The sequence below is a fragment of the Pseudorca crassidens genome, chromosome 18, assembly GCF_039906515.1.
Source record: "Pseudorca crassidens isolate mPseCra1 chromosome 18, mPseCra1.hap1, whole genome shotgun sequence".
Classification (NCBI taxonomy): domain Eukaryota; kingdom Metazoa; phylum Chordata; class Mammalia; order Artiodactyla; family Delphinidae; genus Pseudorca; species Pseudorca crassidens.
The window spans coordinates 59,738,832-59,756,097 of NC_090313.1; the positions used below are offsets into that span (position 1 = coordinate 59,738,832).

At 39.1% G+C, this 17,266-nt stretch overlaps 1 protein-coding gene across 4 annotated transcripts in view; it reads right to left on the reverse strand.

The window, feature by feature from the left end:
- LCP1 (lymphocyte cytosolic protein 1) overlaps window positions 1-17,266 on the reverse strand; it is a 56,777-nt gene that overhangs the window by 18,666 nt on the left and 20,845 nt on the right. For 3 of the 4 annotated variants that reach the window (XM_067712986.1, XM_067712987.1, XM_067712989.1), the window contains 9 exons: window positions 16,642-16,805; window positions 16,355-16,484; window positions 14,314-14,446; window positions 12,185-12,266; window positions 10,179-10,344; window positions 8,692-8,834; window positions 6,295-6,321; window positions 5,874-5,969; window positions 1,666-1,861 (listed from right to left, as the gene is read on the reverse strand). In XM_067712986.1, coding sequence (XP_067569087.1) covers window positions 1,666-1,861; window positions 5,874-5,969; window positions 6,295-6,321; window positions 8,692-8,834; window positions 10,179-10,344; window positions 12,185-12,266; window positions 14,314-14,446; window positions 16,355-16,484; window positions 16,642-16,805 — 1,137 coding nt within the window. The remainder of the gene's footprint in view (window positions 1-1,665; window positions 1,862-5,873; window positions 5,970-6,294; window positions 6,322-8,691; window positions 8,835-10,178; window positions 10,345-12,184; window positions 12,267-14,313; window positions 14,447-16,354; window positions 16,485-16,641; window positions 16,806-17,266) is intronic. The other variant, XM_067712988.1, reaches the window with a different exon arrangement.

The following is a 17,266-nucleotide window of genomic DNA, read 5'->3' on the forward strand; positions in this document are numbered from 1 at the left end:
CTTAGAGGGTTAGTAAAATCTGGATACTAAAGAGGAAAGAGGAGAGGATCTGGGGGGATAAGTAAGGAGTGGAAGTAGGAGATTGTGTAAATATGAACACAAAGGGAGCGATAGGCAAGGTCTGTCTTAAAACCATTAGGAACTGATTTTTCAGGGATCTGTGTTGTAGAGGCCACAGAGACAAGGCTGTCTAGTGGCTGGAAGCAGAATCAGGCATCTTCGGATGCCAGGTAGCAGATTTTGGTTGATATATTAGACAATGACAGTCACTATGGGGTTCTTTTTTTTATCACTATGATAAATTCTTGAGCAAGGCGGAGATGTAACGAAAGCAGCACTGTGATGTGCTCGGCAGCAGTGTGCAGAATTACTGAAAGGCAAAATGCATTTAAATTAAACACACAGAGGGGATAGTGTTTGACACCAGCACGTGGGCACATTCAAGTGCTTGATGGATGGAGGAGTAGGCCCCTAAGACCTAGTGAAATAGTTGGTGTATGATTTAATAAGAGTCCGGAAGAGCCGAAAGGAAAAATAACAATCTAAAGGTCATTCTGGGGGAAGAATTATTAGTATTTGTTGATTCAAGAGATTTTGGCGGGAAGGAGAGGAAGATATCAAAGTGGAACCCAGAGTTTTGGTAACTGAAGAAAAAAATGGTATGATTAATGGAAACGGAGAATTTCTAAAGGAGAGTAGATGGAATGGGGGCAGGGGGTAGAGAGGCAATGCGGGAAGGGGAAATGATCAATTCTGTCTTGTATATGCTGAATTTCAAGCGATAGCGATGGACCCAAATCTGGATGATCTAGAGGCAGCTAGAAACGGGTGATTAGAGGGCTTGACATACATATTTGGTAGTCAACAGAAGGCACAGACCCCTGACCACTGTTTATCAAATCATACAAATGCAGCAGCGTTGGAACACAGATTGATTTTGCACTTCCAGCTACAGTAAAGCACTGCAGAAAAGGATCAACCAATTCTTTAAATCTGGATTTTCTTCCTTTGGTGACATTCATTTATTATTACTTTTGTATTGATTTTCTGTCTCAATATCGGGACAATTCACGATGAAAAAAAGAAAAACATCTCTGGCACTATCACCTATTAGAACTTGACTAAAGCTGTGTGATTTTTTTGTCCAGTCTTAGGGCTTTAACCTCCTAAATGTAACGGTCATGGATTCTGCCTCAAAATCTTATTTTGTGGCCCCCATTATCCAAATCAAAGAAGCAAAACAAAAATTTCAGTGAGCATCTCTTAACATAAGTTAAATATCATTTTTAAATGATGCGTGGCTGCAATTTCTTGCCTCTAGGAATTAACACTCAGTCCATTAAGTACATAAATGAGGTTTTTGGAACTCAGGATTTATTTCATCTGATAATTAAATGCACTGTCTTCCTTAAAACATTTAATTCTGATAATGGATGAAGCCTATGTATAATGGATGTGATATAATGGTATTTGATTATTCCTGTTTGTCTGTAACTGACTTGATTCATCTATTTATTCTCTTTGTTATGTACCAGAGAATTGAGGACCTGTTTGCAAATCTTCCATGTGAGGGGCTTATGTTTGCGTAGGAGGTGATTTTGAATTGCCCTTGAATTAGAATTGTGACCGCTTTTCCGAACATTTAAGCAACCAATTTCCAGTTACCTTCAAGGGCCCCCCAGTCGATGTCCTGGTTCTCTGGTTTGTGCAGGGCAGGGTATCTGTTAAAGAGGTTGGCAATAAAAGCCAAGTTCAACTTGGGGTTCCCTCGGACAACATCTGTAGCTGTGACAAACTGCCGGCAGCCCAGCCTCTCCGCCTGCTGCAACATGCATTCTGCCCTCTGGATGTCATCCTTCTCCTGCAATGACAAAGGACGGACGTCTCAAGGCTGGGTCAAAGCCTCTCTAGGCACAAAGTAGACATGGATAATAATATGAAAAAGAGATGGGAATCTTACTGAAACCCTTAGTATTCAACCTCAGATAGACACTTAAAACAGCAAATTATTACTTGTATTTGCCTGAACCAAAATCAGAAAGTCACAAGTAAAAGGAATCTCAGAAGTTAAGTAATCAAGTCCTTCCATCCTTATACAGAACGGAACCATTTCAGATGAATAGTTGGTTGTCTTGTCTTTAAAGAGATTCAGTAGATTCTACAGTTTTGTCATTTAAGTTCATCTTAATTACTTTCAACCATTAGGTTTCCTTTTTATTATCTTCTTGCATAGACCTCATGAAAAATGTTCATTTATTAAATAATAAATTATATTCCTATTTTCAGTTCATCAAAGCTATTTACATCTGCCAACAAGAACTTCTGATTGGTTTAACCGCCTTTCCCACACTGAGTTGGTGTACTTGCAGCTCAGACAAAATAAATTTAAGCTACACAGTGTCATCGATAAATATATAATATCTATTTGGCTTCTGCAGACTTCAGATTGAGGATCACCCCCTTAATGTATTAAAAGTCTATTCAAATAGTTCTAGAGAATCTCCAGTCATTTGTAAACAGACTCTTACCAGAAAACTAAAGTTTTGTTGAAATATGGTCCATTGCCCTTTAACGCTCTTAAAAGTGTATGAAACCACAAATTTTCAGACAACTGGAACTTATTAAAACTAGAATTATCTCTTAATATGATGCTTTGCTAGATAACACTATACATTTCAGAAGCTCTACTTCTCATGCAGGAATGAGTTAACTTTAATATTAACTCATTGGATTTAACTCTAATGATATGAAATGAGGCACAAGAATGGGTAAGGCAACTTCTCTACATCAATACTAAAGTGCTGGCAAAACTGAAGTTTTAATCGGACCCTTGTTGTGCCCTTTGTTTTCTTTTCTTTTTTTTTTATACTGTATGGTTCTATTTATTTTTTTGGCAAAATCTTTTATTTTCTTTCCAAAGTTGTTTTTCTACATAAGATAAAAACATTCCATCAAGATTTTCTTTTGGATTGACCCACAGGATTTTTTTTCTTGACGATTTCAACCATACTGATTTTCTAAGATTATTCTCTCTAAATCCTATCTGTGTCAGATAATGTGGCTGAACAACAGATGAGACAACTGTAAGAATAAATTTTTTTTTGGATGACCACAACAAAAGCAACAATGATTGCAATTACCAAACACGAAACACACTCATACTATGTCATAATATTGACATTCAGTCCAGTAATCCTCCACTGTAACAGCTCCTTTACTTGCAGTGAAAATTGATTTGTATATTTTTTACACCTCTGAGTCCTTGTGGGATTTTTTTTTATTCAAACAGAAAGTCACAAAAATTATAATCATCTTCATCAGTTCACTCAGTCCCATGTAATTTTTTTTTCATCTTGATCTTTTGTTAGTACTTTTATGAATTCATCAGTTTTCCATTAGAGTTCTGAAAACTCTTATTCATTCAGTTCAGCAGTATAGTCAGTTACCAGAAACCTGTACTTGTCAGAGTCGTTTCCATGAATTCCTTGAAGATGAAACCCTTTTATAGGAACATTTTTGCAAAAGCATCAGAGTACACCCAAAACTGTCTGTAAATGACAAAAGACTTAAAAATGACCATGGTTAAAGATTTGATGAAAGTTCATAATAATGCAATTGACAAGGAAATTTAGTTATTTCTGAGATATACATTTTAAAGTAATAACTAGAATTATGACTTATAACATTATACCAGAACATATAAGATTTTTAGAAATTTCATGTAATGTCTGAAACATTTATATTAATATATTTCCATACAAATAACCCGAAGAAAGTTTAGTATTAGTTGTTTTTTTGTTTGTTTATACTGCAGGTTCTTATTAGTCATCAATTTTATACACATCAGTGTATACATGTCAATCCCAATTGCCCAATTCAGCACACCACCATCCCCACCCCACCACGGTTTTCCACCCTTGGTGTCCATACGTTTGTTCTCTACATCTGTGTCTCAACTTCTGCCCTGCAAACCAGTTCATCTGTACCATTTTTCTAGGTTCCACATACATGCGTTAATATACAATATTTGTTTTTCTCTTTCTGACTTACTTCACTCTGTATGACAGTCTCTAGATTCATCCACATCTCAACAAATGACTCAATTTCGTTCCTTTTTATGGCTGAGTAATATTCCATTGTATATATGTACCACAACTTCTTTATCCATTCGTCTCTTGATGGGCATTTAGGTTGCTTCCATGACCTGACTATTGTAAATAGTGCTGCAATGAACACTGGGGTGCATGTGTCTTTTTGAATTATGGTTTTCTCTGGGTATATGCCCAGTAGTGAGACTGCTGGATCATATGGTAATTCTATTTTTAGTTTTTTAAGGAACCTCCATACTGTTCTCCATAGTCGCTGTATCAATTTACATTCCCACCAACAGTGCAGGACGGTTCCCTTTTCTCCACACCCTCTCCAGCATTTGTTGCTTGTAGATTTTCTGATGATGCCCATTCTAACTGGTGTGAGGTGATACTGCATTGTAGTTTTGATTTGCATTTCTCTAATGATTAGTGATGTTGAGCATCCTTTCATGTGGTTTTTACTCTTCAGTTTGTTAATATGGTGTATCACATTGATTGTTTTGCATGTATTGAAGAACCGTTGCATTCCTGCGATAAATCCCACTTGATCATGGTGTATGATCATTTTAATGTATTGTTGGATTCTGTTTGCTAGTATTTTGTTGAGGATTTTTGCATCTATATTCATCAGTGATCTTAGTCTGTAATTTTCTTTTTTTGTAGTATCTTTGTCTGGTTTTGGTATCAGGGTGACTGTGGCCTCATAGAATGAGTTTGGGAGTGTTCCTTCTTCTGCAATTTTTTGGAAGAGGTTGAAAAGGATGGGTGTTAACTCGTCTCTAAATGTTTGATAGAATTCACCTGTGAAGCCATCTGGTCCTGGACTTTTGTTTGTTGGAAGACTTTTAATCACAGTTTCAATTTCATTACTTGTGATTGGTCTGTTCATATTTTGTGTTTCTTCCTGGTTCAGTCTTGGAAGGTTATACCTTTCTAAGAATTTGTCCATTTCTTCTAGGCTGTCCACTTTGTTTTCAATGGGTCCTCATACCAGACACCTCTAAAAACTCAGACGGTCTTGTCTAGCCCTTTCTCCCGTGACCCTCAAGGGTGTAGTGAGGCAGGGCTGTGGCTGGGTGGATTTCGGAGCCATCCTGGGCTTAAATCCTTGCTATGCCACATACTGGCTCTGTGGCCATGAGGTGATTCTTAACTTTTCTGACCTTCAGTTTTCTCAATTATAAAACAGAGTTATGAGCACTTACTTTAGTGATGTTTGCAAGGATTAGGGGCAGTGTAAGCAACATGCCCAGCATAACACCTGGCACATAGGAAGAACCCAGCAAGCGGGGTTTCCTCTTATTAGGATTAATAGAGGACAGAGCCCCAGCCTTGGAGCACATGACTTCCACTAATCTGTCACATGATCTTGAACATATTAATGAACCCCTCTGAATCTCATTTTGTTTTTCATCGTGATAGTGGGAATTTATTTATTTGTGTAAATATCCTGTCTATTTCTAGAAATAATATTCAGGTACCTAAAAATGGAAAAAAGAATCCTTCTTGGTGTTGTAGGGCCTGTTAAATGAGGGGACACATGCAGAAGTGCCTCTGACGGTGTGTGGCATTTAATTAGCATTCCTCTCCTTCCTTAATTTTAATTCCAGATTCAATTTTCCACAGTTACAACCCAAAACTGTTAACAGTTTTTAACAATTTAACACGGCTCTAAGCAGAGATGTCCACTCATGGAACTCTGGAGCCAGCATCACATAGGGCAATGGAACAGCCAATGCAGAGGAATCATCACATCTAACACGACTTGGGGCATGGCCTTACCCTCAGTCCTGACATGTCAATAACAACAGCAGGAATACCTCCTTCTTCTCCTTTTGGAGCCACCTGTTCAAGCAGGTGGTAATAAGCTTTTGAGTCCTGTGAGAAATGAGGAAATTACAATTTCAAAATGGCACAGCTAATTACATACTTAGCACGACAATAATTTCCCCAAAGCAAACCTATTTCATTTCTCATCCAACTATCATTCAAGAATGCAACTTAATTAACAAAGCTGGGAACATTCACTAATTTGAATTTTCTATTTATCTCTTTATATATTATATTTGCCTTTCTTTTTAAAAGGAGTATAACAGCTAAAAATACAGGACATACATAAAAGGCAAATGCTATTCTGTTGATCTTAGGGGAGAAAAATAATTTGTTTACATGTATTAAATTGTATACAGGAAAATATATATACCTTTATATTGCTGTAGAAGTCAGTCAGCTAAGGTTTAGTTAAAAAAAAAAGTGACAGAAAAAGGAAGCAGAAGTTTAAGGCAGAGTTTAAAAACACATTTAAATGGACAATCATCAAAAGAAAAAGATTTCGAAGACAGAATATTGAAGCATTCACAAGCAGTCTTTATGTAAAGGGAGCAATATTAAGGGAAGTGCATTTACTATTTATCAAGAAGCTAGAAAAAGTGGTTTAGTTTAGCTATTGCAGAGTAGATATGGATACTGAATTCTCATGTTTTCTTAGATTCTGGAAATAGGCTTATTGACAAAAAATTTTCTGAATCATAGTCTTAAAATTACAAGTTTATTCGCATTCAATGAAAGCATACAGATTTTCAGGTAGTTTATTTAAATCATTTAAAGACATCTTAATTTCTCTTAAAGACTGAAAAATCAGCTGTCGCTCTGTTTGTTTTTAAAAACCGGGTAGAGCCCAGGGAGAGCAGAGGTATGCTCACCTCCTGTGACATTAGAAAGATGAGAAGAGAGAGCACCGGCCATGGATGCTGTACCTGGGGAAACTGATTTTCATCTCTTCTCTCTACCTTCTCCTTTCTCTTACTTTTTGCTGTAGGTATTTCGAAGTCAGTGAAAGTTCCACGCAGGGTTAGGCATGAATAAAATCTGCACATCATGTGTCCCATCTGTTTAGCTTTGCTAAGAGTCACCTCATTTCACCAGACCCTAAGAGACTTGTCTCATTCATTGTATTTTGGGGGTTCTCCCCTCCTTTGCTGACTTTGTGTGATTTAAGGGCCCCTCCCAAAGTCTGAGCCACATGCTCAGACTTACATGTCACAGCACTGACGTTGGTGGTGAGGCAGCTACTCCCAGAAAACAGGCACAACCACTGTATAAGTGCTCAGCTTGCCAGTTCCTATCTCATAGTCTAAAGAACACAGCCTTTCAGTCATAGGAACTCAGGTAAATTTATGGCTCCAACCAAGCATCCTAATTTTATCTGAAAAGTTTGAGAATTTTGGCTGAAATGATTGCAGAACCTAAGTGTTGAGCACAAAGGGATGCTGTCCAGTTTCTGATTAATCCCAGTTTGGCTGGTGGTGCAAGAAGAATGTTAATAACCAATGAAAGTTGTGTAGTTAGAAAAAATAAATTTGGCATTATTAGCTTATGTCCTAAGGAACTGGGGACTTTCCATCTAGAAGCTTCACTCTAATTGGTACTGTGCCTGGCAGACCTTGAGTTCTAAAAGCCATTAAGTCCACAGCAGGGGGAAGTTGTCACTCAAGAATTACAAGCCTGGGTTGACTTGGTGAGTCATGTGACCTTTCCTCTGACTCTTTCTCTTTGGAGAAAATGTCTTTAACTTTTGAGAAAGTGGAGACTGGAATGTTTTTCTCATGTTGCATTCCAGCATCTCATACCATTTCCTCCTAGGACTGACATTCCTTCCCGCTCCTTAAGCTCTTTCTGTGTCGGCCCATCTGTTATCAATGCTAACAAGCTGCTCCTTTCACCTTGGCATGGAACTTTTCACAAACTTGAAAACTACAGTGCATGCTTCCCTCAGCCTTTCCCCCTCTGGATCGCTGTTGTAGGACTAACTGTGTCTTCTACGATTTGTGGGGTTAATTCTCATTGCAGATGGTTTCCAGAATCATTATCTTTTAAACATCACTCTAGTTTCTACAAATAAAAAGCTTTCAAGAAATTTACGAATTGTTTTAGAGGAGCAGTATGTATGGAGGTCAACTGCTCAGTTTGAGTCCTGACCCCACTCCCCCAGCTATGTGAACTCGAACAAGTTACTTATATTCTCTTTACCTCGGTTTCCTTATCTGCAAAATGAGCAAATAATAATCCTTATCTCAAAGATCTGTTGTGAGGATTAAATGAGTCAATACATGCATAAAGCAGTTAGAACAGTGCCTGGCATGCAGTACATACTGTTTGCTATGATTAGGATAATTAGAAGAGTAATCCTGGTTTAATTTTTTTTAAAGGAATCCCCATCTGATGCTCCCGTTGATAAAATCAGAAAGACATTAGAATCCTACACAGACTCTCCTTACCTAAAAATCAGTCTTACCTCTTGCTCTTCCCCTAACTCACCCTCATCCCTCTACGTTCTGATGTTGAAACTCCAGGGGACACCCATCTCGTTTGATGTGGTGCGGTTGCTAGGGCCTTGGGCAGGTCTGCATGTGGCCCTGAGCTGGAGCTGCACATGGACTCGAGAACAGCATGGGCCCCGAAACAGCACCGGCCACTCTAACTAACGCCAGAACTTCTGAAGAGATGAAGCCCCTTTGTCTTTATCTTTGTCTCTTCTCTGTTAATGCCCCAATTCCCTCCACCCCTGTGGTTAGTCGTGTACAAAGTCCACTCCTCCTACCTTGATGTCACTGCTGAAGTTGTTGATTTTGCTGCAGCCTGCGTTTTCCAGGTGGTAATTAGCCCATCTCAGCAGGAGCTCCTCAGGGGAGAGTTTCATCATATCCTCCAGACTCTCCCCTTCTCTCAAAAGAGCAGCCAGTGCTGAAGAAGCGCAAAAACCGAAGAAAAATAAATGCAGGGGATATTTGGGGGGATTAGTTATAAATTAAACTAAGCCCTGCTGGGAAGTCAAAGATACCACGTTATCTCTCTGGGATAGAGGGACATATAGCCTTTCCCATGGAATAAACACTTTATTATTATTCCCTAAAAAGAGGTGTAAGGTATTGTAAGCCTAGTTATTATCCCCATTTTTCGGGTGGAGAAGTCAAGGCACCAATGAATATCAGTGCTATGCCTCAGAACACAGGAGCAGAGCCGTGGAAATAACCCAGACTATCGACTCAGAATACTCTGCGGGGTCTGTCAGAGCACGTTTGATACGATATGACATTTTTGCTTTTAAGAGATCTATTTCATAATCATGACAATGTCCTCTTGTTTATTCCCATAGGTGTTTTATATTTCAAATGCTTACCTGCATAATTATAGCATCTCAGAAAGTGTAATTAACTCTTTCCTCTGTTTCCCAGATGAATTAAGTCATTTTTGCTCAGCTAGAAGGTTTAAATTTAGCTGACGTCATTATTTGCAAATCAATATTCTTTCTAATGTGTTCTATGTTCCCTATTTGCTTGTTTCTTCTTTATATTCTGTTTAATATATTGGTTTTCAAATGGTACCCCAGGATTCTTCACTGGTTACTTTGATTTGGACATGTAAATTAAATATAATTTTATATATATATATATATATATATAAAAGGTTAGACTTTGGCTACAGATTTCATATTACTAGGATCTGTACAGGAAAAATGAAAGGTAACAGTGTGTTTTGTATATTTATCAAGGTCTACTATTACTGTCTAAAGGACAGGCTGAATTGTTTAAATGCTTAGGACGCTGACAGCAGGTGGGATAAGAATGACAGCTACAAATACTTAGTTGAGAACTCTGAAACTCTAAATGTAATTTCCTATAATCTTGGTAAGAAAGAGACTGAGTTTCTACTCTGGTGCTATCACTGCAGTATACGAATGTGAATCACTTTGTAAAATCCAAGTTTAAATTAGCCTAATTTGTTACAAAGCGTCTAAAGGCAAAGTGAGCTCAGAAAAGCTCTTGAGGTTGGGGTCCCAACCTCAAGCTCAGCTAGACTGAGCTCTAGGTTCTAAACAAGCCTGTGGTCTTAAAAAAGCTTTTGCTCTGTTGTTTTAAAAAGTCTGGGCAGTGTGGATAGAATGTGTTACATTAATACAATGGATTGGATATAACTGTCGTTTCAAAAACTGAGTTTGACAACTCCTGACATCTTCCTCTCACAGCCCCCAACACATGCACTAACAAAAAGTCATGCCGTTATTAACGTCGGAGGCTTTGCTGGTACCTTCGTTTCTGCTGAGTTCAATGTCGGCAAATAACCCAATCTTGATGACCTGCCACAGCAGTCCCAGGACCAGGTAAGGCTTCCCCTCCTTTAAGTCCTCAGCCCCGATATTAACCACGTGGCAGCCGATGGCTGAGGCAGAGTTCAGAGCCAGGTTCAGATTCTCCTGAAGGGGAAAAAGTATGCAAGTTTTGTTTTTGACCTGGCAGCTGCCAAATGATCATCCTTGATCGGCAGCAGCAACGTTTTGCTTCTAGAAAGTTCATAGGCATTGTCTTCACTAGATTTTTAACACTGAAAAAAAGCAGGGAGTAACACCTGGATTTTACTGGAGTAAAATCCAGTAACCAGACGCTGGGCTCAGGCAGTGGCGTAGTCCATCAAGCCAGAGCCCTGAGCTGAAGGCTCATCCTGGTCCCGATGAAACTAACCAGTCTTCTCTTTCCATACTGCTCTCTGATGGAGCCTCTGCTCTCAGCATCTCCAGCAGCCAGCAACGAAGGGGCACATTTGAGGGCGGTCACTGTCTTGTGACTAGCTATTGTCAATAACCCAGTTGTTGATGTAAATCAAGGTCATGAAAGAGAGTAACAAAATATCTTTTTGACATTCAGATTGGATATTGAAGGAATGAAAAAGATTCAAATGAAATTCCTAGAAAAGACAGAGCGGTTTTTACTAGGACAATTTATTGATTATCTATAATATCTAGGGACCTTGAGTACACACACACAAACACACACACGCATATCCACATGCATACAGATTATATGTTCTTATAACTAACAACAATGTATGTAAGGTAACTCATATACAGTTGGGATAGGGTCAGTGAAATTTGCAGTCCAGGGTCTTTCTACAGTTGATCCTTGAACAACACAGGTTTGAACTGCTGGATCCACTTATATGTAGGTTTTTATCGATAGTAAATACTACAGTACTACATGATCCATGGTTGGTTGACACCATGGACGCAGAACCGTGGTTATGGAGGAACCAAGTACAGGAAGGGCAGACTGTAAATTATATTTGGATTTTGGACCGAGCGGAGGGCTGACACACCCCCTTCCCCCCATGGTTCAAGGGTCAACTCTACTATTATTTTTGAGTCCACAAAGAAGGAGATATCAGAGTCAAAGATGTACAGAACTTGTTTTTATGACAGATTAAAAACAAAACACAGGCCACCAGTGAATTGGGAAGGGGATTATCAGAAGAAAACTGGGTTTTTACCCTAATGTAGAGCTCAAAATGACAAGTAAAAAATATCACGTCCACTTACGGCCAAGACTAAAATTTAACATCAAGATTATATATGACGTTAAGTGCCTTCATGTACGTTTAATCATAGCTCTTGCTTTGATCACGGCTTCCATTTTTTAGGAACACAGGGTTGCTTAAATCCAAACAGGACATAATATATTGCTCAGGATTTAAGAAGTGAGATGTGGTTTCTGAGCAAAAGATTACAATAATGTTAAAATGCTGGAACATAAGACAGAAATGCAGCTTACTTACTACCGGTCACTGTTCCAGTTAATCGACAAACTGAAGGCATAAAAGCAAGTTATATTTATCACATGGGTGTCTGTGGCCAATAGCACCGTGAAGGCTGCCAGAGCACTTCTCTTTTTTTACCCCCTCACTTCTTAGAAAGGCTAATCTTTTCAGATAAAATATTGTGTAGTTGGCATCAGCTCCGAGATAAATTGCCAGGGAAAGTTTGAGTTAAATTTTAGCCGATGTGAATTTTATTCATACGTGGCCAGAACAAAGTCTGCCCCAACTACTAATACTCACTAACTTCCCTCACCCCCCCCACTATATTAATACAAGACAAAATAGAAATGTGTCCCCCTCTCCCTACTAGTCATGACAGATCACCAGCCCAAAGCCTGGGCTTTGGAAATAATGTCTGAGCGCCTGAAAAAGGCTGACTCAGCAGTCACGGCGACTCATTTCTTCAAAGCACAATCCTACATTAAGGTAACACAGGGAAGACACACCTGAATGGTGAAAGGGGTGAGTTTCTTTTTGTTGATTGTTCTTTCATCAATTGTGTCCGGCACTGATAGGTTGATCATTTTACTGAAAGAGAAACAATTAAATAAAGCAGACTTCTAAATAAAAGAGCCCAGTGACACTGAGTTTAAATTCTAGCAATGCCATAAGCAAAGAGGACAGCAACATCATTGTTAGCCATGAAAATTGCTCCACTATATAAAAGATTATCTATACACTTTTGAGCTTATACAATGTCTAAATTTCTATTTGACAGCTGGTCAAACTCTATACCTTCAACTGATCATATAATAAAATGTTTTATATTCTCCTGTAGGCATTATAGTATCAGTACTTTAGCAATGTCTCCCACTTAAGTATCTAATACATTGGTCAGACATCCAAAATAAACAGCTATTATTTATGAAAAACTTATTTTACCCACTTAGCTTTGGTTTAACCTCCAATTGGTCATTAAAAATAAATTTCCTTAGGTCACTTCCATCTTATTTAGAGAAAGGAAGTTGGGAAAAAATCCAAAGGAACAACAACAAAATCAAAGAATAATAAACTTGAAAGTGACTATTTCTTTTTTTAATAAGAGAAATCAACATTAACTTTTTTTCTAACAATTTTTAGGCATATAGATGCTTAAATAAAGATGTATTTCCACAACTTTGCTCTGTGTGTGTGTGTGTGTGTGTGTGTGTGTGTACATATATTTAAATAAAAGGCACTTTATTGCAATTTAGGCAAAACAAACCCCTAAATCATTATTTGAAAAATATGAAGCTCTAGTGAACTAGAAGCTCTGGGAAACAGTAGGAGAGAGGGGTGGCTTAAAAAAGTATACGCTATCCCTGCCCTTGAAAAGCTTAGAGTCAAATTACAGAGACAAAATATATGGATATGAAAATTTACATAACAGTCCAAAGCAGAACATTATAATGGCTCCCAAAGTACTACAAACAGTATGTGCTTTAAGAATTCAGTGAAGGGAGAGATCGGTAGGAGTTTTACAGTAAATGGATTTGTGTAGGAGGAGAGGGTGGGGAAGGACATTCTTAAAAAGGAAAATAAAAGGCAAAGCCAGAGTCACAAGTTGTAAGCAGGGCGTGTATGGGGAAGAGTGAGTATGGTTGATGAAGCATCCAATCATTCCTACAACCCTTCACTCGTGCCCTGGGCTGGGTACCTGAGTCACGGGGGTCTTGGGAGGTACAACTAGAAAGAGACTGAGGGAAGACCAGGGGGTGGTCTTAAAGAGTCAGGACCTAAAGAGTCAGGACCTGAACATGCAGGCTAGGTTTCTGATGTCTTTTTTCAGCCGTTGAACTTTTAAAAAATAAAATCTCATGGTGAGCTCTAATAAACAAAATACCGAGAGTGGAATTGCTCTGGTCAGAGCAGAGGAGGGGTAGGAGGCTCAAAGTCTTGCCCACACGTCTTTCCCTTCAATTCCTGAGCCCACCTGAGATCGGGCCTTTCAAGCCTCCTCATTCATGCCACATCTTACAATGACAGAGAGGCTGCCAAAGCAAGAGCCACAGAGGCATCTTCAAAGGCACCATCCTGAGTTGACCAACCGTGTTGAGAGGGTTCCCGCATAGAATACATCCCTCCTTTTCCAGGCGCCTGCAGCATTTGTGCACCACTCAATAGTTCTTTTTGTTTTTTTCACACAACATATATTTAGTTCACAATAGTAGTTCAACATAATAGTTCTTTTGCTTGAGGATTTGCATTGGATGCTTCAATTATCATGCTGCTATTATCATTCAATTCTATCATTCAATGTACTCTCACAGCAGGCCATGCTCAGATGAAGCAAAATGACATATATTCCAAAAATAATTGATTTTGACCTTGTGTTACTCTATCTCTATGTTCATGTTTGTCTCTGTGCTGTGCATACCTCTCCTCCACCCAAGTGATGGTAGTTTTACATGTCTCATTATAAGCTGCTTTTGAAAGCAGTTTGCTCTCCTGAACCTGCCACGTGAAAGTCTGGAAAAGTATTTCAGATCCAGCTGAGCACCAGAGGAAGTGAGCCTAAAGATAAATGCAGTGAATTGCTGGTATTCCAGAAAATTCTAGGGAAACCTTCAGAAGCCAAGAAGGCTGTGTTATTTACCAAAGCACAATGCCATCTCCAACAGCGCTGAAGAGATCATTGGTGTTTGGATTCATTGGGATGACATGCCGACAGTCGGGGTCACTTTCCAGGGCTATGTTTATCCAGTTGACAAAGGCATACTTCTCTTCCTCTGCAAGTAAATGACTAATATGACTTATTTGCAAAGTGAAAATCTGATACAAACAAAATTATACACATGGATCTTAGATTCTTGTGCCTAGGAGGGACATTGTGCAGCTAATCTTATCCATTATCCTATCATCTCACATTTATTGACATTTAAAAATCTCAAATGATTGGGGAAATAGGCACAGAATCTCTGTTCACTCCAATCATAAAACATATATATAGCAAGCAGATTTAGAAGGTACATATATGCAAATATATTATATTTAGAGGTAAATATATAGGGACTTCCCTGGTGGCACCGTGGTTAAGACTCCGCGCTCCCAATGCAGGGGGCCCAGGTTCAATACCTGGTCAGGGAACTAGATCCCACACGCATGCCACAACTAAGGAGCCCATGTGCCACAACTAAGGAGCCCACCTGCGGCAACTAAGACCCGGCACAACCAAATAAATAAATATTAAAAAAATAAAGACATATTTTTTTAAAAAGAAGTAAATATATACATATCTGTATTTTATACATGTAAATATATATAAATAATTAAATGTTTATTTATATTTATATACAATGTGAATGTGGTTTAACGCTTAGCTCTAGCTCTGCTGATGTAAATGTGGGATGATCACAGGCGATCTCTGCAATATCTCTGAGCTTCTTTATACAATTACAGGTAACCCCACTTTTTGAAACTTGCTGTACGCCACTTCATTTTTACAAAAGACCTACATCAGTACCTGTTTCCGTTAACCAAAAGAAATCCGAAGAGGATTTTTGCTTTTACGAGAAAAGGTTAAAAGTAAAAATAGCTGTCCGTGTTTGTTTTGCAGTGTTTGTTTTACAGAGGCGGTGGGCACCCCTAGCAGGGAGAGTGGCCCTGCCCAGCTCCTTCCCGGGGAACTACACTCCGCACCCCAGCATCGAGCGGCCATTGTTTTGAACTGTGTCTGTGAGCATCTGTCTCATCTCAACTTATTCTGTGCATTCCATTAGCAAGATATGTCCTAAGGTAACTGCTTCTTTGCTTTACGCCATTTCAGTTTATGAAAGGTTTCATAGGAACACTCTACTTTCAGGTAGCAGGGGAAAACTGTATAATGAAATTGCTATGAAATGAAATCATTTGTGATATGTTATTTCTTTCCTATCAGGAAAGCTGCCAGAAGTTGATTTTAGAGATGTTAATAAAGCCTCAAGTTATGCCTTACAGCCCAGCACCGTGTTTCCCAAATTGCATGTCATTGAAAAAAAGAGTCCCTCAGAAGAATCCTAAGTCACACAAGTTTGGGAAACATCGCACAGCATTTTATTGACTTGGAGATTCCTAACGCACGTTTACATAGTAAGAGGCTGTGAAATTTTCTTCGCAATTAAGAATCGTGCTTAACCATGAGCTGATCTTTAAGATCAACTAATGTTTTGGAGACCTCAGTTTGGGAATTATTGGATTACTGTACTGTTCCGGAGAAGTTTCCATGAAGGCTGCTGGATGGCAGCCTTCAGAATAAATATACAACTTTCCTTCAAATCAATGAAAACACAGCTTTTTTTTGACCGCTCAGTAGGCATTTTGGAGGTAGAAGCTTGAGTAGCTCTTTTTGTCCAGAAGATTTACAAAGGAATTTTGGCAGCCTTTAATGTACTTTTTAAAGGCTGATGAGATTATCTGGTATCGGAACCTACCTGGAGCCAGAACTGCTGGCCTACTTATACATAGGAAAATAGGCAGTAGTCAATAAACTCATGTTAACATCTGTCTTTCTTTGTACCCCTTAGGTTTGAATACTGAGTTTGGAATCTGTAACCCTAGAAGACGTGGATCCTTCTGACATGGTTCTGTCTCCCTCCGCCCTCAGCTCATCCCAACACTCTCTCCACCTCAGCTTCCCCGCCCCACACTGGTACACATACCTGAATAGGAGTGTTGGGTCCCAACACTAGATTGCTCTGAAGTACCCCCGATCGCACAAATCCCTTCCTTCTTATTGATTGCTTTTCTAAAGGTCTTGGCAACGTCTGTGCTTTTCAGGCCAAGAAAAACCTGCAAAAACATAATTTATCTTTAGAAACCCCATCTGTGATTGAGAAAACCATAAAGGAAAGAATAAGCAATGTTGAAGCAAGGAGGGTAGGAATGTATTTCTGGACGTTTTCCGAATTGAACTCCCACATTTCAAATGCATCTCCTTGGATCTCACCTTGATAAACTCATCAAAGCTGATCTTCCCATCCTTGTCCAGGTCACCTGTAGCCATCATGTTTTCTATAATTTCTCTCACTCTGTACCCAGGCAGAGGCAAGCAGGCAGCCTTGAACAAATCATTCAGCTCATTGCAGCTGATGTACCCATTGCCATCAGAATCTGTAAGGCAAACAGGGAGCTGAAGGTTTGGGGCAATTTGGGTCACAGCATGAAGAGAGGTGAGAGTAGGCTGGATTGGAGGGGAGCGGGCAGGAGAGGCAGTCATTCGGGGTTGTGGCCTGACCCCATGCGAAGTCAGAATCTCACAAGAGGCCTGTTGCTATTGGATATGGGCATTAGCATCACTTCCAACATCCAAGAGTCATAATTTCAAAACAGAGGTTCTGACAGCTGAATCTGAAGAGACTCTCATAGAAACAGATGCAAAAATAAATCACAGGTTTGGGGCTACAGAGTAAGAATAAGTATGAATACTAGGAAAACAGAGGAAACCAAAGAAAGCAGACAAGCCATGAAAGATGAGACTTAGTTGGCCATTACCAGGAAAGGCTACAGATGACAAAGGGCCCATATTCCATGTTTAGATAGAGAAAGAAGTAATCTTCTTGAAGAACAGCTTT